This window comes from Eulemur rufifrons, chromosome 9 (genome assembly GCF_041146395.1).
Source record: "Eulemur rufifrons isolate Redbay chromosome 9, OSU_ERuf_1, whole genome shotgun sequence".
Taxonomy (NCBI): domain Eukaryota; kingdom Metazoa; phylum Chordata; class Mammalia; order Primates; family Lemuridae; genus Eulemur; species Eulemur rufifrons.
Window position 1 is genome coordinate 20,213,258 of NC_090991.1, and position 20,540 is coordinate 20,233,797.

The 20,540-nt window shown below is 36.2% G+C and overlaps 1 protein-coding gene across 1 annotated transcript in view; it reads right to left on the reverse strand.

Moving 5' to 3' along the window:
* MYO1D (myosin ID) overlaps window positions 1-20,540 on the reverse strand; it is a 324,487-nt gene that overhangs the window by 173,175 nt on the left and 130,772 nt on the right. Inside the window, exon 16 of the mRNA XM_069482282.1 lies at window positions 11,030-11,237. Coding sequence (XP_069338383.1) covers window positions 11,030-11,237 — 208 coding nt within the window. The remainder of the gene's footprint in view (window positions 1-11,029; window positions 11,238-20,540) is intronic.

Consider the following 20,540-nt stretch of genomic DNA (forward strand, 5'->3'; position numbering starts at 1 on the left):
GAGAAATAATTGTTTTGCTTTTAGTTTGAGAAATAAAACCCTTGATTGGTTTCACAAAGAAGTCAGTGTGCTTTGTTTGAAAATGATGTGAGAGCCTCCACTGGCTTCATGCCACTACCTGACAAAGTTTCATAAGAAACAAAACATTAGGCAATAGGGGCAAATGAGTGATGAAACCAATAAAATCCAATTTTCAGATAATGATTTTATTCACACTTATTTTCTTCTGACTGGTTTATAAAATTATTATAGTCTATGTTAACCTTTGAGACTACTTATAATTAACAGTTATGATACTGTTCTCAGTTTCAGAATTTACTATTTTCATTACATGTTTATGCCTTAATGAGCCATTTTTAATCCTTCACTAGATCCTTCTTGTGATTGGGGCTGTAATATTATATAATCCAACAATAAAAATGTAAAATGAAAATTTAACAAATAAATACAAGATTATACAAATAATATTAAATTGTTAATTAATACAAACCAACCAGGGTAGTCCTTGTCATGCACGAGCCACCTTTATTTATTTATATGTCATGCTTTTTTTTTATGTGTCATGCTTGATAAGAGTGTAGGAGCCACCTTTGAAACATACAGTTTTTAAAAATGAAATCATATGTCATTGAAAATCATAATTAATATTACATATCAAGTTTCTGAAATACATTTGAATGAAATCCCAAACCAACTGAAAGATATTTGACAGATTGCCATATGAAGTCCTTATTTATAAAGTCCTTATCTGTAGACTGGTATTTATGGGTGAAATGATAAGATATCTGGGATTTCCTTTAAAAATTCCAACCAAAACAAACATACATAAAAGCATGAGGTGAGTATCAGATAAAATAAGAATGGAAAAATGTTAATTGTTGAATCTGAGTAATGGGAACATGGGGTTTCATTAAACTATTCTTTCTACTTTTGTGAATATTTGTAATTTTTCATAATAAAAACATCAAAAAGGAAAAAGAATATATGCCTTCTTTCAGACTATACTCACAAAATGATCATATACCAGGGCCCAAAGTAACTCTTAATAAATTCCAAAAAGTAGAAATGGCACATTTAACATTCTGTGACCATTCTGTGATTATAAAGCAGTAAAACTAAAAATTAAGAACAAAATTAGAAAATGAAGCAAAGCATACACACAAAACATCACATGGAAATTATTTTTTAAAAATTTGTAAACAACTTTTGAGGAAAGAAGAAGTCGAAACAAAAAATAAGTAAATGATAATGTATCAGGTCCAATACATACGGAAAAAGTAGATCTCAGAACAAATTCCACAGGCGATTATTAATAAATGTAAAAGAAAAAAGTGATCAAAGTGCCCAATTTCAGAAGTTGGAGAAAGATAATCTGCTTGCAAAATTAATAAATTAGAAATAAGAAAATGGGAGAATAAATAAATCAGAGAACTGGTTCTTTGAGAAAAGATAATGAAATGTATCATTAACTAAAGTTGACAAAGAAAACAGTGTGAGCATAAATCAAATACATAAAATAAGAACTGGTAAGAGGCAATGACTACAGGTACAAAGGAAATGAGAAGAAACATAAGAGATTACTTTGTTAAATTCTATTCAATTAAATTTGAGAATCTGGATGATTTTCTAGGAGAGTATAAATTACTAAAACTAATCCCACAAAAGATACAAAATAAAAAAAGATCAATTATCATAAAGAACTGGAGAAATTTGTTTAAGAGTTATGCTCCAACAAATGCCCCCTTCCAGATGGTTTCACAATAATTCAACCTGAACAAATTAACTCCAATGCTATTTAGACTGTTCTAAAACATGGACAAAGAAGGAAAAGTAGCCATGTTATCCTGCTGAGGCAAACATATTAATAGGATTGCTAACAAATTGATAGTCGAATTCTCTGTACAAACACCTCAAAAGAGGAAAAAAAAAGTCACACGAACATCTTGATACCTGCTAGAAAGTAATCCAATATAATTTAACATCTATTGTTGATTTTTAAAGTACAGTACTCTTAACACAACTGAAATAGATGTATATCTGCTTAACATGTTCAAACGTCATCTATCTTAACAGCTCAACCAGTATCATACATAAACAGAAACCATTAGAAACATTTCCATTAAGTGCAGGAACATTTCAAGGCTGTCCAATATCACCATTCAAGGAATTTCACAAAGAGGGTATGCAGCAGCCTGGCCCCTCCCTATAACATGACTGCCAGTTTGAGGGTAGTGGCCCAGAAGTACAGCTAATGCTGATGTAGAACAAAAAAATTTTCCCATGAACCATCACAAAAGGTCAATGGGTCTTATATATTTCTGTTATTTCCTTTCTCACCATTACACATGGTATGTACATGTATACATGGTATCCCTGTTATATGTATACCTATTATGTATGCACTGCTGATTTACTGATAAAATCTGGTAGCCCTGTTTTGCATATTTGCATAATATCAGTTTGCTAGTAGAATGCCAAATATTTTTTATTTTGAATTAAAGAAAAGATCACTAACTACCCCACAATTCCATCTTGAAGTCCACATAAAATTAGACACAATCACATACAATTTTAGCTCACATTTTAAATATTTTATTTCATTGGCTTGAGACCTTTTTTCCTTCCTCAGCTTTATCTTTTTCACACTTTTTTTTCTTTGATACCTTTCCACAGACTTTCTTCTCCACTCATTGCCTTGTTCTCTCCTATCCTGCTTTTGGAATTGCACCAATTTTGCTATGACCTAATAATGAAACCACTATCATTCTCTAATCAGCAAGCCACCAGACAAGTAAAAATAAAATTCTGGGAGCCAAATGATCCCAGGAGACCAGTGTATCTGAACATTTATAGCAAAGAATTTCTATTATTTCTTATAAAGACATATTTGTAGTTTCACGTATCTACAATACAAGACTGCCAACTGATCTTAGATTCAAGCTTGACTGTGGACCCCACAGTTCGTGGTGTCATGGGGGCTACATGCTGTGAGCCACACTTAGAACTGAAATAAAAACCGGAAAACTCACAGCATGGAGCATGGAGCAGGTCAGGGATAGCATGATTTAAATGTCCAGAGTTGGCAGTTCTTGCTGCTAAGGAATTAGTGGGCTATAACTGTAACCCTAGGTTACCCAGAAATTAATTGCTTGGGGGGAAATGATTAGAGCTTTAAGATACTATCATTTAAAGAAAGAACTTATATATTTAGTAGCTTTCATTACATGACCTAGGAAGGACCTTGACCACTTAACTACATACACCATGGTGCACTGGAAGTGATAATTCTGTTACTAAGGCTAGAATCAAAGCTGTGTAATCTGAAATGGTCCAAGTACATGACATGGTGACCAATTAAGATCTCTGTCTATAATCAGTTATAGATGCCCTTTAACAAAGGGCTACTTCCCCCAAATAAAGGCAATTCACAAAGATACCTGTTTGTCTTACAGGTGGGTCAAGAGAGCCACTCTTCCAATTTGTCAACATATCCAAATTTGTTAATGGCCACAAAACAAATAAACTTTCTCAATACTTTTCCATCTCCCTTTGAGAATCTGTCCTTAATATCACCTTATATGACAATTTTGATCTTGCCCTATGAATCCCTAGAATAAGAACATAAATTTAAAATCATACACATACCAAAAAAGGAAGGAATTTTTTGAAGGTTTCCATATCCCATTCTTCTTTCAAGACAACAAAATATTTTAGACTAAATGGGCACAGAATATTAGAGAATTATGACTCTTTTTAATGCGTTTGGTGTAAATTTTCATTAGAAATCAGATAATTGGTAATTATTAGTTAATAGTTAAAACTAACAGGTTTTTTTCAGGATTTCCCTAGTCCTGCAATAAGTAAGGTTCCTATTTTCTGGGAATTAATGACTATAACACATAGAAGGCCCAGGTTGAAGAAGAAAAAAAGCTAAAACAACAAAATTAACTTGGACAGATTTATTTCATGACATACTTAATAGAAGTCATTATATATTTCAACTTGGCTCCACGTGCCTGCACTGAACGGACAATATACTTGACTGATCTCTTAGCACCTCCTTGCTTAAGCTGTAATTTTGAAAACCTTAAATAGTTTCTTCAGGGGCTTCTACAAATACCATCTTAGTAATTTCTCATTCAAATGCGATGTGAGGAACACACACACACAAATGCAGAGAATATGTGGGTAAGTGAATCAATTGTATGTTATGAAAAGAAGAGAATGCCCTTTATAAAAATCTCACTGGCTACACTGATTCATTTCTTTTAACGGGTATACTATAACTGGGGCTTTTTGTAAAATTCATTTTTAAATATTCAGACAAAACATTCAGGTTTTACGTCATTCAGAAAAACTATTTTAAAAAATGAAAATAATCAGTGCTTCAGTGAGACAAGCTCTTTCATGCATTAGTTGGTGGGAGGGTAAATTGGTACAATCTTTCTAGGGGCCATTTCAAAATGAGTATAGAAAACCTTAAAAGTGTACATCTTTTAAACCAACAATTTCAATTCTGAGAATTTCAACAAAATAATAAAAAATATTTATAAATATTTAATAGTTGTATTAGAAGTACTAGTAGTAATAACAATAGCTAATGCCTACTGAACTTTTAGTATTTTGTCAGGCACTGTTTTAAGCACTGCAACAAGCCTTATAAGAATGAAAAACTTGAAACACCTAAATGTCCAGCAACGTTTGATTGATTGAGGAAACTCTGGTAAATCATATGCAAGACTAAGTTGGCTATTACAACTATTCAATAAGTGTTTATAGACGCTAAGATATGATAAAAAGTATCACGCAACAGTGATGTGATAACAATTTAAGTTTATATTTAATACAAAATAAAATTATATTGTAAATAAAATTATTTATATTTTTCATTTTCCTACATGAACTTGTATTGCTATTACTTATGTGCTATAGAACCAATAAATCTATATGCTTATTTCTTAAAAAAATATTTCTAGTAATTTCACAAATTTTCTACAATATCAAGCACATGACCAAGTACAGCTGACCCTTGAACAACATGGGTTTGAAATGCGCGGGTCTACTTACACATGGATTTTTTTCAGTCAAATGTAAATTGAAAATACAGTATTCTCAGAATACAAAACCTACACATACAGAGGGCTGACTGTATATGAAGGAAATAAGGTGCATTAAACAGACTACCTGTAATCATTGATATTGACTAGTTAATAATAGTTTAGGTGATGACAGTGAACTACACATATTTTTAAGAATCAGAAAGTAACACATTTTATAGCTCTTCTGCAACCTTTTTGTGGTTATGCAATTTATCCCTTTAAAGTAGTTTTTGAGGTTCTAGTTTTGGTCAACATTCTGATTCTCCCTCTTACAACTTCCATTAAATCTCTATTAAGGCACACAAAAAGATATGAAAATACACCAAAAGCCAGTTTCTCAGATATTAAAATCTATTATGATGTACTATAATAAAAATAGTCTGATATTGACATAGGAATTGACTGTAGAATGAAATGGTGAGTCCTGAAATATATTCACACATATATGGGAAATTAACATTGCACAAAGGTGGAATTTCAATTTAGTGGGGGGAAAAAAGGAATTTTTTTAATAAACTAGGTTAAAACAGCTAGTTATTCACCTGAAACAAAACAGAGTTGTGTTCCTATATCACATTGTGTACAAAAATAAATTCCAGATCAGTAATTTTTTTAAGAAACCCAAAAGCTATAGGGAAAAAGATAAGACATATTTCATTATATTAATAGTGAAAATTTTCAAATGGAAGGGTATACCATGAACAGAGTCTAATGACAAATAACTCTAATAAAAATAATTGTAATATATAAAATTAATACATATTATATACAGATGGCTCTCACAAATTCATAGGAAAAAGACAAACAACCCAACTGAAAAATGGGCCAAGAATATGAATAAACAAGTAACAAGATAGGCAATCCAAAAGGCCAATAAACACATACTAATAGTAATGGAAATAAATAAAGTAGAAATAAAATATCACTTCTTACTGATCAGAATGCAAAGCATGGTAAAAGCCACTGTGGTCAAAATTTAGGGAAAAGAGTTCACATACATAGTGAGTAGAAACATGAATTGTTATGATTAAAAACATATATACTCTTCAACTCAACAGTCTTGCTCTGGGAATCCAGTGCATAGAAATGAAGGCACCAGTATGGAAGGCTATATGCATGAGGAAGTCTATTAACGTTATGGGAAGACTGTGAGGGTGTCCCGAAGAGTTAACATAGCAAGCCCGAGACTGCTATTCTTACAAAGGCCTGCTTGTGAGGTTGGCCCTTGGCTGGTATCTGGGAACTTGCTGGTAAACATTTCCCTACACTGATACAGAACTTTTCCGAAGTGATCAGAGTGGCTGTGTTTAAACTGCTTGTACAAATAGTATAGTTTGTGCTGAATACCTTTTTCCTTCTGGGAATCTGGGGTTTTGGTACACAGTAGGCAGAGGGTGCCTAAATGACCAACCCCCAATAAAAACTTTGATCACTGAGTATCTAATGAGCTTCCCTGGTAGATGACACTTGGCATGTGGCTGACACAACTCAATGCTTGAGGAATTAAGCAATTAAGTAAGGCAACTCCACTGGGAGAGAACTCTTGGAAGCTTGCTCCTGGTTTCCTTTGGATTTTGCCCCATGTGCCTTTTGCTGGTTTTGCTCCACATCCTTTTGCTGTAATAAATTTTACTCATCAGCACAACTCTACATTGAGTCCTGTGAATCCTTCTGGTGGACTGGATCTCTGAAACTGAGGTTCTGGGGACTCTTAACACAGGGGATGAGAAAAAACGTGGACAGAGAAGGTAAATGTGGGGGACAAAAGTAACAAACTATTGTAGAAGAAAAGAAGGGCTATCATAAAACTATCCTCATATAAACTATGATCTCATTCATATTATCATATATAAGCTAGTATTAATAAATGCACAGAAAGATGTCAAAATTGATGGCCACCACCTTTGGACGGTGAAATTTTAGGTGAGTTTTTACATTTTCCTTTTTTTTTTTTTTTTTGAGACAGAGTCTCACTCTGTTGCCCAGGCTAGAGTGAGTGCCGTGGCATCAGCCTAGCTCACAGCAACCTCAAACTCCTGAGCTCAAGCGATCCTCCTGTCTCAGCCTCCCGAGTAGCTGGGACTACAGGCATGCACCACCATGCCTGGCTAATTTTTTCTATATATAGTTTTAGCTGTCCATATAATTTCTTTCTATTTTTTTTAGTAGAGATGGGGTCTCGCTCTTGCTCAGGCTGGTCTCGAACTCCTGAGCTCAAACGATCCGCCCACCTCGGCCTCCCAGAGTGCTAGGATTACAGGCGTGAGCCACCGTGCCCGGCCCCATTTTCCTTATAGTCTTCTGCATGGGTTGAATTTGTTTTTACAATGAGCATATTTTACTTATATAATCAGAAAGAAGATAAAACTATTTTTATTTAAAAAGGAAATAAAAATCAGTTGTTGGAGATTCTTGTTTAAAATAGCAGTTCCTAACGCAGCTGCTCCTGACTTCCCATTAAATTCCTATAAGGACATAAAAAAAGTGAAAACATATTATATGTTAGGTGACTGATGACCTATTATTCCCAAAAGCCTAGAGAAATATCCGCTACTTTTTTTTTTTTTAAGACAGAGTCTTGCTCTGTCGTCCAGGCTGGAATACAGTGGCACCATCATAGCTCACTGTAGCCTCCAACTCTTAAGCTCAAGCGATCCTCCCACCTCAGCCTCTCGAGTAGCTAGGACTACAGGAGCACACCACCAGACACAGCTAATTAAAAAAAATTTTTTTAAATATTTTTTATAGAGATGGGGTTTCACTATGTTGCCCTGGCTGGTCTTGAACTCCTCAAGCGATCCTCTAGCCTCAGCCTCCCAAAGTGCTGGGATTACAAATGTGAGCCACAGTGCCCAACCTTTCCACTAATTTTATGGCCAATGTAGTTGGTCTAAAAGACATAATCAGTAGACCACATATAACACACCCTAGAGTATAACACACCTTATATTTCCTACTCCACTGCCTTATGGTTAAGAAATGTGAGATCTATCTCACAAAGAAGACTGGATGGCTTTTCTTCCACTGCATGGGTGATAGGTTCTGAAGCAGGCATTTCTTCTCTTTTAGAATTTCTCTTTCCTAGGAAGAGACTATAATTTCTCACCAGGAAGAAAGCAGAGGTAGGGACTGGTAATGGCATGCTACATTTCTAGAAGCAAAGTGCTGTCAGAGGGGACCAAGATAGGAAGAGCCCTAGTAGCTATGTTTACCTGGAAGTGTATCTTCTTATGTAAGAGCTGGGCTGTGGAGCTGGAAGAGGAAGGGTGGACCCCATCTTTGGCTAGCAGAGCTGTAACAGACTAAAGTCTATGGGACACTGACAATTGTGCAAGAAGTGAACAAACTGCCACTGTAGATGTAAAAAGAGGGTTCTATCAGCTACGAAGTGGACAGAAAGTGAGTTCAAGGTAGGCTCACTATATAGTTTATTATCCATACTGGGACACTTTTGAGAGTGAAAGGGGTACTGCTACATTAACAGTTACAACAGGGAATGGTCATAAGCCAGCACTGTCCCAAGCAAACTGAGAGGTATGGTCACTCTGGTTCAGAGCCTAACTCTGAGCCTGAATCAATCTCTTGTATACGTAGAAAGACAGACATAGTAACAGATCTGGAAAACACACACACACATACACACAGTTAAGTACCTAAGATCAAGGGAAAGGACTTGAGGATGTGAAGATAGAAAGGAACAGATGCATGAAAATAATTTACTATGGCAGGCAGAAAACAGAGATCCAACTTGCAAATTTACAAGCATTCCTGAGAAAGAAGACAGAACTGAACAAAAGTAACATTTAAAAAAAACAATAGAAGAAAACTGTTTTGGGATGAAACAGAATTTAGTATTTCACTCCAAAAGTTTTTCTGAGTTCCAGGCAAAATAAATGAAAAGAGACCAACACTAAGAAACAGCTTGGCAATTGGAAGAGAAAACTTTTATTATTTGTATGTGATTTAATCATTTACCTAAGTAAAAACTAACAGAATCATCAAATATGAACCAAGAAAGGTTTTGTTATGGATACAGATAAAGCAACATAAGCCCATATTATTTCTCTGTACCATGTAGAAATTATAATAAAAAATTCACAGTAGCAACAAAAACAATAAAATATCTAGGAATGAACCATGAATTTATAAGGCCTAAGTCTAAAGTTCAATGAAGATGATTTAAATAAACCTATTTTCTACTCTTAATAAGATGATTTAGTATTGTAAAAATGTTAATCCTTCCCAATTAATCTCTATATCCCCTGCAATCCTAATAAAAATTTTTATTGAATTTAATGAATTTACTATACATATTAAAATGTAGATTGCAGAATAAAGGTCTATGTGTAGGTTAATCAACTCTAATAATGAAGAGTAGAGAAAATGGACTTATCCTACAATACACTAAGACATATGACAATAAAAGCTGTGTGGTATTAGTGCAAAAACAGGCAAATAGAAAAATGGAACAGAATAGAGCACACACAGACAGACTACGTGTGTGTGTGTGTGTGTGTGTCTGTGTGTGAATTTAGTATATGATAAAAGTAGCACCACGAATCAATGGGAAAAGGACAGACTGTTCAGATGGTACTGAGAAAACTGGCTTACCATACAGAGGAAAATAAAACTGGATTCCTATATAAAACTACATCCATAGGTGGATTCTAAATGGATTAAAGACTTAAATGTGAAAAGTAAAACTACACAGTTCATAGAAGAAAATATAGGATAATATCTTTGTGACCTAGAGACAATGAAAGTCTTTTTAAAATTCCAAAGCACAAGCTATAAGGCAAAAAAATTGAAGAATATGATTATGTCAAAATTAAGAATTCTGTTCAACGAAGGATGTTATGGATAACATTCATTAGAATGCCTACAGAATAGGAGACTATATTTATAATGTCCAAAGTGAATAAGAGATTAATGTGTAGAATATTCAAGGCATTTCTGCTAATCAACAAGAAAGTGCCAAATCCAGTAGAAAAACAGACAAACGGTATGAACAGATAGTTTACAGGAAAATCCAACAAGCAAACAAGTATTTACTGAGATGCTCAATTCAAAGGTAATCGGAGAAATATAATGTAAAACAACAAGATATTATATCTATTAGTCTGACAAAATTTAGCTAGCTGGATGATACTGGTAGGAGGGATATGGCGCATAGTAACTCTCATATACAGCTGCTGGCAGTGCAAACTGGCAGAGTCACCCAGGAGAGGAATCTGGCACTACTTATACCAATTATGTACACATATACCCTGTGACCCAGCAACTTTCCTCCTAGGTGTATATATGTCCCAGGGACAACTTCACAGAGGTACATGATTTTTTTTTACAGATATATATAATTTTTTGCATTAAAATGGTTCATATGGAAGGTATGGGAAAGGGTATGGGTGATACAAAGAAATACATGAATGGGTGAATGTAATGAGAAGGGGCCTTGCAGAGATCAGTGATGACAGGTACAGCACCATCAACTAATGAGCATCCATCAGGGCTCCACACCTGAGGTCAGGTGGTGGGGGTGAGGTAATGACGGCTGAAGGAGGTGGTTTCAAATATTTTGGCAATATTTTTTGGTTACAAAATAAAAAAAATTCTCAATGCATTTAAGCTGGGAAAAAAAAAAACCCCACACAGCTATAAAGGACAAAAAGGAGACTGGTTCAGACATCTCTCCAACTTTAAATACCAGAAGACAAAATGTCCTCAGAGTTTTGAAGATGAAATAATTTTGAAATTGGGCAGCCAAATAAGTTTTCCATGTGCGAAGGCAACAGAAAACATTTTAAGATATGCACAGACACACACAAAATATACCATCCGTGAACATTTCTTGAATTAAAGAAAACATTCAACCAATTTTTAAGAACATAAGAGCAAAATCTTACCCTTTTATACATTAAATATAAAATTACCTTTTGTAGAAAGAGGACAATCCTTACGAGCATCTGGGCACGGAGGTCTTCCAAGGTAAACAGTGTTCGGGGTGTTCGAATGAAAATTTTGGTCTTCCCATAAGCAACATCATCCTGAAACCCACACCGTTCAATCAGTTTCTTGACAGCCTCTTTGTCTGAAGGAAGGTCATGGTTGGGCCAGGTGAACTCAGAGATCATCTTATACCTGAGTGAAAAATGAACAGAGCACAGATTAAGGGAAAAAAAGCGTATGGTCATCTCAATAGAAAAAGTATTCAATAAAATTCAAGATACTTCATAGAAAACAAAACAAAACCTTCTTAGTAAACTAGTAATAGAATTTCATTAGATTAGAGATGCAAAAAAAAAAGGCCTTAGTAAAATAAAACACTTCTTTATGATAACAACTCTTATTAAAATAGGGATAGAAGGGACTTAATCTAATAAAGGCTATTTACCAAAAACCCACAGCAAATATCATTCATCAAGAGGAGACCTTGGGAACATTCTCTTTACAAACAGAAACAAGACAAGGATCTACTTGGCATTGCGCTGGAGGTCTGGTTGGCATGGTGGAACCAATAAATAAATTGGTAAATGATCAGGGAAGGTACAAAATGGGCACAATTTATGAACAACGCGACTCTCTTCAAAGAGAATCAAGCAGATCTTTAGACAGACTATTATAACTAAAAGAAAATTAAGCAATGTTACTGCATACAAGATCAATACACAAAAATTAACTGCATTTCTACATACAAGCAGCTAACAACTCTTCACTACGTGAGCCTCTCATAAGGCAGTTTGCTATGTGGTAGCTTAGTGTGAGTGTGAGTGTGAGTAAGACAGAAATCACAGAGTCACAGTCTTTTGTAGCCTAATCTCAAAAGTGACATCCCACTGCTTCTGCCATATTCCATTTTGTCAGAAATGAATAAACAGGTCCAGCCTACACTCAAGGGAAGGGGATGATATAGGGCATGGATACCAGGAGGTAGGGGACACAAGAGCCACCCTATGAGGCTGCCTACCATAGGCTGTGCAAAGTTATTTAATACATGGAGTCAGATTTAGTAATTTTTTTCCTTATATTACATTTGAATTTTACTTTCTTCACATTCAGATTGTAAAGTAATTCACTTATATTTTCTTCCAGTCCTGGTATGTTTTCATTTTTTATGTTTAGATCTCTGATCCATTTGGAGCTTGTTTTGGTATTTGCTGTGAGGTATGGATCTAATTTTATATTTTGACAAATGGCTATTCAGCTGTTCCAACACTATTAAAAAAATCCACCTTTACTTCCTGTGATTTAATATGCCACCTTTATTATATACTACTATATTTTCATATGCACTTCAGTTTATTTCTGGACTTTCTGGTCTGTTTCACTGTTCTGTCTGTGTTTCTGTGTATCAGTACCACAACGTTTTAACTAAGGAGGCTATAAGTACATTTTAATGTCTTTCCTAATTCTTTTCTCTTTTTTACAGGTTTTTCTAGCTTCTTGGCATGTTTATTTTTGCATAGGAAATTTAGAATCAAGTTTTATAGTTATAGGAAAAAAAAGAATTCAGAAAATAAATTTAAAAAATCAAACCACCTCCAAACTCCTTAAGAATAGTTTTATTGAGTTGAAACATTAAATTCATTAAATTTATATATGGTGTTGAGTTGCCTTATTCAAGGTTATATATCTTCTCATTGTTCGAATCCACTTTTGTGCCATTCAGGAATCTTTGAAAGTTTTCTCATAAGGCTTTCACATTTCTTGTTGAGATAATACATATCTAAGCAGCATCTGTTAATTATTCCCTCAGTTACAGTTAATTACTCCCTTCTTCCTGACATCTCTCTCTTTTCTAAGTGTCCATGACAGCACACTCTCCCTGGTTTCCTTCCGTCTTTCTCGATCGTCCTTCTCAATGTCATTTTCTGGCTCCTCTGGATTCGACTGTGTCCCTACATGTTAAAGTGTCCCAGGGCTCAGATCAGGGATTCCATGTATACTGCCCCCACATCACCTCATCTAGGCCATTTACTTTAAATAATATATTTGAAATATAAATATGTACATTTATACATGCATAAAATATAAAAATACATTTTTCAATTCATGAATGTGTTATTCCTAGTCTAGCCCTCAGCCTGAGCTTCAGACTCATACATCCAATGTCTGCCTGGGTCTTGCAGGCATGTGAAACTTCCCTTTTAGTCTTTCCTACCTCAAGCTACCCAGTTACTAAAGCCAGAATCTCAGGAATATTTTTATTCCTTCCCTTCTCTGTCATTACTTCTAATCCCTCATCAAGTCCTATTGACTCTACCTCCAAAATATATTTGTAATTCTCATCTCTGCTGCTTCAATCCTAATCCAAGCCACCTTCTACTTTATTACAATAGACTCCTAAACTGTTCCCCACTTCCTTTCAATCCATTCTGTAAACAGCAGCCAGAGCAGTTTTCCATAAAGCCTGAAATCATTTCTGTCTTTTGCTGTTCACCTCCTTTCTCACTGTCCTTCATCACATTGGCTTCTTTCGGGTTCTGTGATATGGTTGCCTCCTCCTTGCTTTAGATGCTTTTGTATATACTGTTCCCACTACCTGGGAAGGCATTTTTTTTACCTAGTCCATAACACATTGATTGCCACACTAGAAAAAAAAAATTTTCCCTGGGGCCATGGTGCTTTATTAAAACAAAATGATCCTTTCTAATTTGTTACTTTTTATTGTTTTCTGTGTGTGAGTTATATGCAATACAATCCACATTTTTAGAATTAAATTGTCAATATTAATTGTAACAATAAGAACATTAATAAGATTTTCACAAACCAGCTGCAGAGTTTTGCTTCACACGGCCCTGGGCTCAAAACTAGCCTGAATGAAAGAAAATCATTTATCAATAAAAGCCTCACTTCCTACAGAGGCTCAGAAATGAATGGCAGATGAAAAGAGTTTAAATATGAAGACAGAGGTATTACCACTCAACGTCACATAAAAAAAAAAAAAAAAAGGAAACGAAATCAGAAACCTCCCAAATTCATTCTAAAATTAGAGTCAGGGTCCACATTTGGCTCATACCAGGGGTAGCAGTGGTGTGTGTTTAAAGTTTCAGGCACACTGCAGAAGCTGGAAGCAGTGCTGCAGCCACTGTGCTCGGCTCACGTGGCCGGGCAGAACAGCACTGCCTGCCTTCCTGCCGGCAAAGTGCATGACCCCAGTTCTCCAGCAAAGCAGCATCCTGAACTTGCTAATTAAAAAGCTGAACTCATCTGCTTCCTGACAGCTTGTTTTACCTCCCTAAAGGACTTTAGCAGCTTTCAAGGTTATCAGCGTGTTTAAAATCCTTTTCTCTTTTTTCAATGAAAGAAATGAATATAAAGAAAAATGACAAGTAAAAATTTAGATTCAAAACTAAAATTCTTACAAAAAAATCTGCAGAACCTAAATGCAAAAATTCACTGTAGAGAACATTTTTTCCCATCATCACTGGATGATCCATATAAAATGGGGGTAATGTATACGCCTCACGTGGCTGTGGTTTCAGTGACTCACATGTCGATTGCTTAAAACAGTGCTTCCTACATATAGTAAGCACTTCAAGATGTTAGCAACTATTATGTGTTGAAAACTTAAACACCTAAATTAATTTTTTTGCTTTCTAGTTAATCATCATCTATATTCTTTCATGAACAGGACAAAAGCCTTTCCTTATCTCTACTTTTCACTCCCATTTTAATTTTAGTTACAGATTATTACTAAAGACTTCTCCCCCCTTATAATCAGTACTTATTTAGATTTAACAAAAAGCTTTACTGATTTATTTGTTCAATATTGCTTTTTTGTGTCCCGTGTTTCCGTTCTGCATTCAGAGAGGGTCTATGAATAATAAACTTTCTGAGCCTAGGTATGTCAGAAAATGTTCCTACTTTACTCACACCCTTGAATGATAATTTGACATAGAATACAATTCTAAGCATAAAGGCTTAGAATGTGGCTCAAATGTGGCTAAGGAGAAGCCCAATGTCAGTATGACTCTGATTCTGTGGTAAGCAGTTTGCCTTTTCTTCTTGGGAGCTATATGTATTTTTTTTTTTTTAATAATCTAGAAGGGAACAAAATGTATTTTTTTCAGTTTTTAATACATATGCTTGAGAGTCAGTGTATTCTTTCAATCTGAAAGTTTACGTCTTTTTTCAGTTTGGGCAGATTCCTGGCCATCGTTTGCGTACTGCTTCTCACCTGTTCTCTCTGTTCTTTTCTCTGGTGCTCCACCTAGATGGGTTTTGCCACTCCTGCATCAACCTTGCATGCGACTGGACCCTTCTTTAATACTTCCCATCTCTTTTTCTTTGTGATGAGATCTGGAAGAAGTCTCTAGCTTGATCTCCCAGCCCACTAATTCACTTTTTTCAAAAGTTTAGTTTCCCCCAAAATTTTAACATTGTGGTTAAATTTACATGTGCTAAAATGCACACATTTAAGTATACAATGCAGTAAGTTTTGACAAATGTATATACCCATGGAACTGACTCTCAATCAAGATACATCATCCCAGACAGTTCCCCCATTCTGCTTTCCAGTCACACCCAACCCAGAGCTAACCACTGTTCTGATTTGCCTGCTCTTGAAGTTCATATATAGGGCAGCATGAAGTATGTACTCTTTTGTGTTTATCTTCTTTCAAGAATACGTCTGAGATATCCGTCCATCTTGCTGTTGTGTCAGTAGTTCATTTTCTTCAGTGCTGATTAGGAACTGCTCATGAACATACTGAAGTTTGTTGACTGAGTCTCCTATTGATGGACAATTCACTCTGTAGTTGTGTTTAATCTGATTTTCATTTCATAAATCTTTAGTTTTTTTTTAAACAATTACCTGTTTGTTTCTAACTTCATGTTTCTATTTTAGGGCTAAAATTCCCTCCTTTTTCTCTCTGAGAATATTAAATAGGCTTCTTCACATGTCCCTTACTCCTTGGCCCTGATTGGTTGGGGGTAAAGTTCTTCACTTCTTAACCTTACGGACCTTATGTGGCTTTTCTTGCTGGTTCTGGTCTTTCTCAGATGTTTGATGGTCATCTCATCTTCTGCCACAGAGTTCTTCCATGCACATCTTGGCCTTAGTTGGCCTCTTTGGTGGCTACTTTTGCTTCCCAGGTCTTGGCCAGTATGTCTACAGTGTTCCATTTCAGCTGCTGAGGTGGTTCCTTGTCCTGGCCATTATGGCGACCTCTTGGTGCTGCAGCTATGGTAACGCCAGCACCGTAGCCGGGACTGCTTATGACCGTGAACTTAGCTTACTTCTGGGTCTTCATATCTGCTTCACATCACATTTAGGAGTGACTCATCTTCAAGGTTCACTGAGCATGCCCCTTCCTGATTCCACAGTGTGGGCTATACACTCACTCAGTTTCAAATTTACATATTTTGTTTTATTTGGGGGTGCCCTGGAGTGAGATATTTAAGCTGTGCCATGAAGAACACCATATTTGAAATTTATAGAGTCTTTTTTTTTTTTTTTTTTTTTTTTGAGACAGAGTCTCACTCTGTTGCCCAGGCTAGAGTGAGTGCCGTGGCGTCAGCCTAGCTCACAGCAACCTCAAACTCCTGAGCTCAAGCGATCCTCCTGTCTCAGCCTCCCGAGTAGCTGGGACTACAGGCATGCACCACCATGCCTGGCTAATTTTTTCTATATATATTTTTAGCTGTCCATATAATTTCTTTCTATTTTTAGTAGAGATGGGGTCTCGCTCTTGCTCAGGCTGGTCTTGAACTCCTGAGCTCAAACGATCCGCCCACCTCGGCCTCCCAGAGTGCTAGGATTACAGGCGTGAGCCACCGCGCCCGGCCTATAGAGTCTTTTAAATCTTTTCTATTCTATTTTTACATTTTGAAAACATATTCTAATCCTTATAGAATGTCTTTCATGCCAAAAAAACCCAAAAAACCAACAACAATAACAACAACAACAAAACAACCCACCAAAACCTTTTGAGTTGAAAGTAAGTCCAAAAAGAGATTAAAAGTAGATAAAGATACTCACTTGCAAAATTCCTTGTCCCCTCCAAATCAAGGTCACTTACTGCTCACTTACTTCCACTACTCCCCATGGCTTCTACCTCGTCTCATGATAATGCATTTTCAGTTCAGCCCCATCCTATAGTTAGTTATCCATTCTCACCCTGCTCATTCTAATATTTAGCTTTTGCTGATTTTCAACAGGTGACAATACAAAAACAAATTCTATACCTGATCAACTGCTAGAATTCTACAAGCAATAATACATAAGGACTGGAAATCTTTCCAATAATGTAATTCGATACTGTTTGAAATCAAGATTCAGAATGAACACATTTCTACTCATGAAAACATTCCTACTATATAGCCTCCATAAAAAATAAAAGCCAATTTTAAGGAACTATGGGATTTCAACAAGGAAAAATGGTCAGTTTTGAGCATAATCTTTCGATCAGTGTAAAATTAAATTCCAGTTCTCTAGGCTCTTATGCTGTAAAGTTTTATTCATTTCAAGAGTCTCCATTTAGTGCAACCTCTTACTTCTGTACACATGTAGCTGAACACTCACGGAAATAAACCAACAATTCTAGGTGGTTTCACTTTACATTTATAACCTCAAATCTTAAGTGGGCACTCAGCTCTTCCTGGTGGCAATCCTATTATACAAACTGTGCTTTCCCACTCTCCAAAATGAGTATTCTCATTTCCCCTCAAACCTCCTCTACCACCTGTTCCAACCCTCACTCTCTAACCATGACCTTGCCTCGTACTTCAACGAGAAAACAGAAGCAATCAGACAGGAAAATCTTCATCTTTGCCATCAGTAAAGCTTCAAGCCTTCTTGCGTCAATATCCATATTCTCCACCTGTGTTCTGTTGCTATGGGTGAAGTGTCCCTGCTCTTGTCTAAAGCTGACAAACTTTCCACTTGTCTTTGTGCTTCCATCCCTTCTTGCCTTCTCAAGGATGTTCTGATTACAATTATCTCCCTCTCTCCCGTGTCACTAGTTTCTCCTTTTGTTCTGAATCATCCCCACCTACATACAAACATTTTCTAGTACTTCCTGACCTGACCTCCAATTCCAGCTACTGCTTCCATTTCTCCCTGCTCTCATGCACAGCAAAAATCTTGAGCTGTCTACAGGCATCTAACTCCTCACTTCACTTTCCCATTCTGCTCAAATCAGGCTCTGCCCCACCATTTCTCCTCTGGCCTCTATGTTGCCAAATGCAATGATTAAGTTTCTGCTTTTATTTTATTTGACTACATAGCAACTACTGATATAGTGAACATACTTTTCTTTCTGAAACGGCATCTTTTCTTGGCTTCTGTGACATAATTCTCTTCTGGGTTTTCTTCTACCTCATTAATTGCTCCTTCTCTTCTCTTTGCTGGTTTTTTCATGTCAGACCACAAATCTAAATATTACCATGGACTTCCTCCTTTTTTCCACCCATAGACATATCCAAGAATGTCTATACAATTTGTATACTAATGACTCCAAAATTTCTTTTTTTTTTTTTGAGACAGAGTCTCGCTCTGTTGCCTGGGCTAGAGTGCCATGGCATCAGCCTAGCTCACAGCAACCTCAAACTCCTGGGCTTAAGCGATCCTCCTGCCTCAGCCTCCCAAGTAGCTGGGACTACAGGTATGCACCACCATGCCCGGCTAATTTTTTCCCATATATATTTTTAGCTGTCCAGATCATTTCTTTCTACTTTTAGTACAGATGGGGTCTTACTCTTACTCAGGCTGTTCTCGAACTCCTGACCTTGAGTGATCTGCCTGCCTCAGCCTTCCAGAGTGCTAGGATTACAGGCATGAGCCACCACGCCCAGCCTCCAAAATCTCTTATTCGTAGCCTGAACTTCTTTCTGGAACTCCAGGTATGTATGTCTAATAACTTACTAAACATTTCTACCTAAATGTAGGCATTTCAAAGTTAACATAGTCAAGAGAATAATCTTGATTTGATCCTTGCTCCTGTTCCATGCCCTCTTCCTCAAACTTCTTTTATCTAATTTTATCTCAGCAAATGGTACCATGCTTACTCAGATGCTCAAGCCAAAAAATATTTGTCATCCTTCACTCCACCCTACTCCAGTTTCATCATATCTAATCCATGAGCAGGTCTTGTCAACTTCACCCCCAACATACATCCTGAATCTGTGCAATGCTCTTGTATCTACAATAATCCCTTGTTGAAGGCACTATCATCAGGCTATCTTTCCTGGACTGCTGCAATAGCATCCCTAAACAAACGTCTCCTTGCTTTCTAGTCACACAGCAGCCACAGTGATCCCTTTATGATATCCACAAGATTATGTCACTCCATGCTTCAAATCCATCAATGTGGGGATTTTTTTTTCTTATCACACCTAGACTGAATCTGAATGGTTTAGTCTGATTACAAAGTTGGACATGATCTGGCCCCTGCCCATTTCTCTGCTCTCATCTCACCCCACTGCCCCATCACCCAGTGTCCTCCCACCACACTGGACTCTGTCTGGCACCTAACACACCACACTGACTACTGCAGTAGAGCCTTTTCCCTGGCTGTTCCTCTGCTCCACCTTCCCTGATCTTTGTACGGCTGGCTCCTTCCTGTCATTGTTATCTCCTTAGACACTCTTTATTTGTCCAGCTAATCTAAAGTATTTTAATTTTCTGCATTTTTCTGGTTTATATTTTATGTATTTACTTATTCATATTTTTTTGTGGAATCTGTAGTCTAGAATGTAGGAAATGTTCAATAAATGTTTTAAAATACATAAGTCTCAGCAACATAGCCAAACCTCATCTCTACAAAAATGAGCTGGGCGTGGTGGCATGCACCTATAATCCCAGCAACTTGGGAGGCTGAAACAGGACTGCTTGAGCCCAGGAGTTTGAGGTTGTAGTGAGCTATGAGGATGCCACTGTAACTCTAGCCAGGGCAACAGAGTGAGACCCTATCTCAATCAATCAATCAATAAAACAAAACAAACAGATGGAACTTAAAATATTTTTCTGATTCCTAATTGTCAACTACCATTATTAATAATAAATTAATAACAGCAGCCATATTTTACATTTATCAAGTGGTTATTATATGCAAGGACTACTCTAAGTGTTTTGTATATATTATCTCATTTAATTATCCAACAACCCTTCCCTTTAAGGTAGTTATTATTGTTATTTTCATTTTAACTATGAGGAAACTGAGGCACAGAAAGGTTATGTGATTTGCCCAAGGTTGCACAACTAAAAAATGGCAAAGCCATGATTCAAACCAGGTAGACTGATTTCAGGGCCTCCATGCTTAACTCCTTAATATTTCATTATTATGACAATTACGAATACCAGTAGTGATAAGCAGCATTAATTAAATACCTATTATGTGTCATATAGCTGAGCTTTTTACTTAGGTTAATTTAATCTTTACAACACCCTATGTGGTGATATACTCATTTTACAGATGTAAAAACAAGGTCAAAGAAGTCAAA